This window comes from Papio anubis, unplaced genomic scaffold (assembly GCF_008728515.1).
Source record: "Papio anubis isolate 15944 unplaced genomic scaffold, Panubis1.0 scaffold291, whole genome shotgun sequence".
NCBI lineage: Eukaryota > Metazoa > Chordata > Mammalia > Primates > Cercopithecidae > Papio > Papio anubis.
In genome coordinates this window covers 104501-110500 of record NW_022163007.1, presented here as the reverse complement: position 1 = coordinate 110500, position 6000 = coordinate 104501, and the positions used below count along the sequence as shown (strand labels likewise).

The following is a 6000-nucleotide window of genomic DNA, read 5'->3' as shown; positions in this document are numbered from 1 at the left end:
TCTATCCCTTCTATAGAGGGCCCAACCCCTTGCGGAGATGGATATGCTAAGAAGAGAAATTTATAGCAGGCTGCCTGCTTTGCTCCATTCCAGATCAATTTACACAGAACACCCAGGGGGCAGGTTTACGCCTTCTCTCCATTCCTCTCAAACAGTGATGGCAATGAGTGGAGTAGCAGTGACAACATAGATATGCAACCACGTGATAAATGACCAAAGGACAGAGAGAGGAGCGACCTCAGTTGTATGATGGAGCCAAGAGAAGTCGCTGATTTTTAGTTGTTTTTTTTCTGGTTGTAAGGATGGGGTGACAACTTCCAAGCTTTTACACGTCAGCACTGAAACTGGAAGTCCTATTTGTTATTAATCTTTAAGCAGACATATTGCTACAGAAGATAGACTTCAAATTAGAATAACACAAAGTTATACCACTAATCGCCTTTTAAAAATATTTTAGTGTTGACAAGATTTCTCTGAATGTATCATTTCTAAAATCAGTATCTAATTTCTCTGATCCATTATCGTTCTTAAACTCTCCCATTTAAAATGGACTTTAGTGTCTAACCTGCCTATGAAATGAACCAGATCAACATCCTGCCATCATGTAACGTGCTCTCTCTTAGTACCTGGACCACATAGCAGAGTAAGATTCATATGGCTCATACATTTTAGTCCCAAAAATTACCAGCAGCTTCTGCAGGGTGTGAAGTGAAGGCTGCTGGAAGCTCATGCTACCTCAGTGCCTCGCAACCCAGCAAAGGCGACAGCGACCTGGACTCCCACAGCTGAGGATTAAACCAGTCATCGTCCCTAGCAGAGCCTGGCTGACTAGGCATTTAGTGTGCAGGATGCTCCATGCGTGGAAATTGCCTTTGGCTCCAGGTATTAGGCAGTAGTTTGTGTATTTCTCTGTGCACAGTTTCCACAGGCCTGATCTTCGCTCCCAAACCCACTCAAACCACAGTTCGGCCGCTGGAGGGAAATCGAGCTTCCCTAGCCCACTGCAAAGTCCTTGGGGTCAGGCCACAATCTGAACGTCCCGCTTTTCTAGTTTAGACCTATAGAAGTAGCCCTCCTGCCCGTTCCTAAGAAGCTCAATGCCGATTGGATCTTTCCGCGCCCAATGGGAGGCCACGCCCTGCGTGGGTCAGTCTTGGTCGAGCGGAGGGCGGGCAGCTCCACCGTTGCCAGGACGCCGCGTAAACACCCGAGCGCTCGCAGCCAGGTGCGCTCCTTGGGGCTGCTGGCTGCTGCGTTTGCGGCGGGAGGTGGTGGCCGCGGTCCCACGAGAGGGGATATTTTTCGTCAGCCAAGATGGTGAGCCAGTTGGGGGACTCGAAACTACTTGTTTATTTGTTGATTTAAGTCTAGTTTGGCGCTCATTTGCTTCTAAAAAAGGATTTTAAGTGCTTAATCTGGGCATTAATTGGGGAACTTGTATTTGCTTTCGGAGGCCTCAGGTCCTATTAGAAGGGACGCTCGCGGTGATTTCCAGCCTTTTTGGCTCTTTTCGGATAGTATATTAAATACATCTTTAAATCTGCCCAGTAGAACCTCTGAAGAAATAAGTAGAAATAAAGGTGTAGGAGAAAGCGAATGGATAAATAGCAGCAGCGAGTTGACCTGTTACACTTATATTAGGAAAACCTGAGCAGCTTCTGAACAGCAGTTTATGGCCCTGTGATGGTAGTCGTGGTGGTGGTGGTGGGTGGAATGAAGGGAGGAGAAATTCCCGGGTGGTAGTAAAGATATGGGTCCGTAGGGTGCGATTAATCCTAGCACAGCTATTTTTTAGCTGCAGAAACTTGGGTAAAGTTACTTTTCATGTCTCATCCATAAAATAGGAAATAATAGCAATACCTATTTGATCGATATGTGAACATATTTATCTACCACGTTTACTTTTTATTCGGTATACTCCTTTGAATTTAGGAAGGAAGCCAGGCTCTTTGTGTCCTTTGTTACTAAGGTTTATATCAATATATTTTTTTAGATTTTGGAATATCAAAATATGCATCTTTTTTTCTTCCATCGTAGGCTTCCAAAAGGAGAAATATGAGCTGTAGTGAAAGGCATCAGAAATTAGTAGATGAAAACTACTGCAAGAAATTACATGTCCAAGCGCTAAAAAACATCAACAGTCAAATCAGGAATCGAATGGTGCAGAATGAAAATGATGACCGTGTTGAGCGCAAGCAGTTTCTCAGATTATTACAAAATGAACAATTTGAGTTGGATATGGAAGAGGCCATTCAAAAGGTAAGTTTTTCTATTCATTGTTACATTTTGTTTTCTCCATTTTGCACCTTGGAAATGATGAAAGCGAGCTGCTAATGCTGGAAATGAGTAGATAAACAGCAGCAGCAGGTAAGGGATGCCGGATTGTGCCTCAGCTCATTGTAATCGGAAAGAGCTGGGTTTCTGGAGCCGGCCTGTCTTTGAATCCTACTACTGCTATACCTTAGCCACGGACCCCTGAGTAAGTTGCTTTTACTTTTTTTTTTTTTTTTTCTTTTTTTTTGAGACGGAGTATCGCTCTGTCACCCAGGTTGCAGTGCAGTGGCACGATCTTGGCTCACTGCAACCTCCGCCTCCGGGGTTTAAGCGATTCTTCTGCCTCAGCCTCCCGAGTAGCTGGGACTACAAGCGCCTGCCACCTGGCCTGGCTAATTTTTTAATTTTTAGTAGAGACGGCATTTCACCATAATTGACCAGGCTGGTCTGAAACTCCTGACCTCGTGATCCGCCTGCCTCGGCCTCCCAAAGTGCTGGGATTATAGGGGTGAGCCACCACGCCCGGCCTGCTTTTTTATGCTTTTTCTATAAAATGGGGAATAATAATAGTACCTCCTACTTAGGATTGTTTTAATAATGAGTTAATACATGCAAGGCCCTTGGAATAATGCCTGATATAGAATAAGCACTCAGATTTTTTTTAACATAAATATGAACTCAGTCATTACTACAAGTTTTGTTCATGTAAGTACAATTGTGTTGCCTTTCATAAATTTCTAAAAACAAAAGTTTAAGGGTGCCTTTAAAAAATTTACTGAAATTAACGTGTACATTATTAAGTGGTAGAAAATGAACACTTTGGTATATCTCAACATTTTAAGGGATTAAGGTGGTAGAAAAGGGAAACTAATAAGAATCGAGACATGACAGAAGTGAATTCTTATAAATACATGAAAGGTATTCTGCTATGTCAGTAGTTTTTGAGTACCTGCTGTATGTTAAACATTTTGGAGGATTTTGTGGAGAATAACAAAAGCAAATTTAAAAAATGGTATCCACCCTTCTGTGTTCCAAATTCAAAAGCTTAGATACGATTTTTTTTTTTTTTTAACTCTGCGAAAGCAGATCTTAGGGGTTGGATATTTTTCCTATTCTTTTTATTATTTTTTTCTTTAATTTGAAAGAAAATCCCAGGTATCAACACCAACTCTTTCCTACATACTTAAGAATACATCTAACAAAATATGGATGTTTTCTTATATGGAGTACCATACTATTATCTCGCCCATTCCATAAACACATTTCTGTGATTGTGTCAAAAATCTGCTTTTACAGTTGGTTTGTTTTAACCAAGATCCAAGCAAGGTTCATACGCTGTATTTGGTGGTTATGTCTGTTTAAGTCCCTCTTAATTGAAAACAGCCCCTCCTTCACCTTTTTTTTTTTTTTTTGACTTCATGTTTTTAGCTTGTTAAACTAAGCCAGTTGTTTTATCCAGTAGCCCACATTCTGAATATATATGTTTGCTTCCTCATGGTCCTTTAATTTATTTCCCTATCTGTTATATTTCCTCTAAATAGAACCTAGCCATAAAGACGCAGTTAGATTGCGGTCCACCTTTTTTGGTGAGAATACTCCATAGGTGAGGCTGTCCTTGTCATTGTGTCACAACAGGGAGCACATGAGGTCTGGTTGTTCCACTTTTAGTGATACCAGTATTGATCAGTGGGTTTAGGGAGACAGTCTGGTTTTTCCACTGTAAAGGTTCCCATAAACTTTCATCTGTGGTTTCACAAAAGAATTTTTTCTTTCATTAGTGGTTACAAAAACTGATTTTCTGATTCTTTTACTCCTTTCACATTTAATTAGCTGAAATTCCTTTGTAAAGAACGTTACCTCGGGCCAGTGCAACTGCTCACTCCTATAATTCTAGCACTTTGGGAGGCCAAGATGGAAGGATCGCTTGAGCCCAGGAGTTCAAGGCTGCAGTGAGCTATGATCTTGCCACTGCACTCCAGCCTGGATGACAGACACCCTGTTCCCCTGCCCCTGCCCCACAAAAAAAAAAAAAAAAAAAAAGGAAAAAGAAAAAGAACTTGTATTATTGACTAGGGTTATTTATTCTTACTGAAAAAGGAAACAGTTAATTTTCAGAGTAAAGAGTTGGTGTCCTATTTTCTTCCATTGGTGTCTACCTATCTTGTGGTTGTTTTATAAAATTTTGTTTTTAGTTTTTGATTTTGTCTCTTTTTAAAAATACCTTTATGGACTAATAGATATTTATGTACTTAATTGCATTTATTATTTTTGATGCTCAAATTATTTCATCCTTGGCCATTGGATGCCCTTTTACATTGCCTCTGTGTTTTTTTTTTTTTTTTTTTTTTTTGAGACAGAGTCTTCATCTGTCTTCCAGGCTGGAGTGCAGCCGCACCATCTTGGCTAACTGCAACCTCTGCCTTCTGGGTTCAAGAGATTCTCCTCCCTCAGCCTCCCAAGTAGCTGGGATTACAGGCCTGCACTACCATGCTAGGCTAATTTTTGTATTTTTAGTAGAGATGGGATTTCACCATATTGGCCAGGCTGGTCTTGAACTCCTGACTTCAAGTGATCCGCCTGCCTCGGCCTCCCAAAGTGCTTTGATTATATGTGTCAGGCACTGTGCCTAGCCCTCTGTGCCCTTTTGACAATATTTCCTTAATCTTTGATACCTTCCTTGCTTTCTGTCAAAACAAAATGTTCTAGGCTTCTGATAATTTTATGTGTCAACTTGACTGGGCCTTCGGGTTTCTAGGTATTTGATAAAACATCATTCTGGGTGTTTCTGTAGGTTGTTTTGGATGAGATTAGCATTTAAATCTGTAAACTGAGTATAAAGCACATTGCCCTCCCTAATATAGGTGGGCCTCATCCGATCAGTTGAAGGCCTGAATAGAACAAAAAGATTGACCTTCCTTTGAATAAGACAGAATTCTTCATGCCTGATTGCCTTTCAGCTGGGACATTTGCTTTTTTTTTTCTTGTCATTGAATTGAAACTAAAACATTGGCTCTTTCTGGGTCTTGAGCCTGCTGGTTCTCAGGCTTTAGGACTCAAATGAGAACAAAACCATTAGTTCTTCAGCTTGCCAGCTCACCTTGCAGATCTTAGAACTTGCCTGCCTTCATAATCACTCACTCTAGAGAACCCGGACAAATACAAAGCTTATCTCTTGTATTTCTTGTCCTACACCTGGAATCAGCCATTGTGCTAGGAAGCCCTGTTATCATTTAGTGGAAATAATATTTCAAGAAAACTTGGGTGCTAGGTTTACTCATAATTCTTGGGTTATAATTGCTTCCAGGTCTTTTCAGTGAACAATCTTGGAAATATGCATATTTTTAACTTTTTATTTTGAGATAAGTTTAGATTTATAGGAGAGTTGCAAAAATAGTGTAGAGAATTTGCATATACCCTTCACCTGACTACTTCTTAACATCTTACATAGATGAAAATCATAAAAAAGTTATCAAAATAGAGAATTTACCTTTGATAGAATACTGTTAACTATGAGATTTATTCCGATTTCATCAGTTTGTCCACTAATGTCTTTTTTTGCTAGTTGAGGACCACAGATTGCATTTAGTTGTCATGTCTCCTTAGTTTTTAGCCTTGAGAGGAATATGACTATGTCCTGAGTCACATAGCATGCTGCTACAACTTCTGCTTTTCCAATTACAGATTAAATCCTCCTTATTCTTGTTCTGTAAATGATTAGGAAAGACA

General features: G+C 40.3%; 1 protein-coding gene across 1 annotated transcript in view; it reads left to right on the top strand.

Moving 5' to 3' along the window:
- Window positions 1–1158: 1158 nt before the first annotated feature.
- LOC116272978 (meiosis-specific nuclear structural protein 1) overlaps window positions 1159–6000 on the top strand; it is a 33792-nt gene continuing 28950 nt past the window's right edge. The window contains exons 1-2 of the mRNA XM_031661901.1: window positions 1159–1317; window positions 2038–2259. Of these exons, the coding sequence (XP_031517761.1) occupies window positions 1315–1317; window positions 2038–2259 (225 nt within the window). The 5' untranslated portion in view covers window positions 1159–1314. The remainder of the gene's footprint in view (window positions 1318–2037; window positions 2260–6000) is intronic.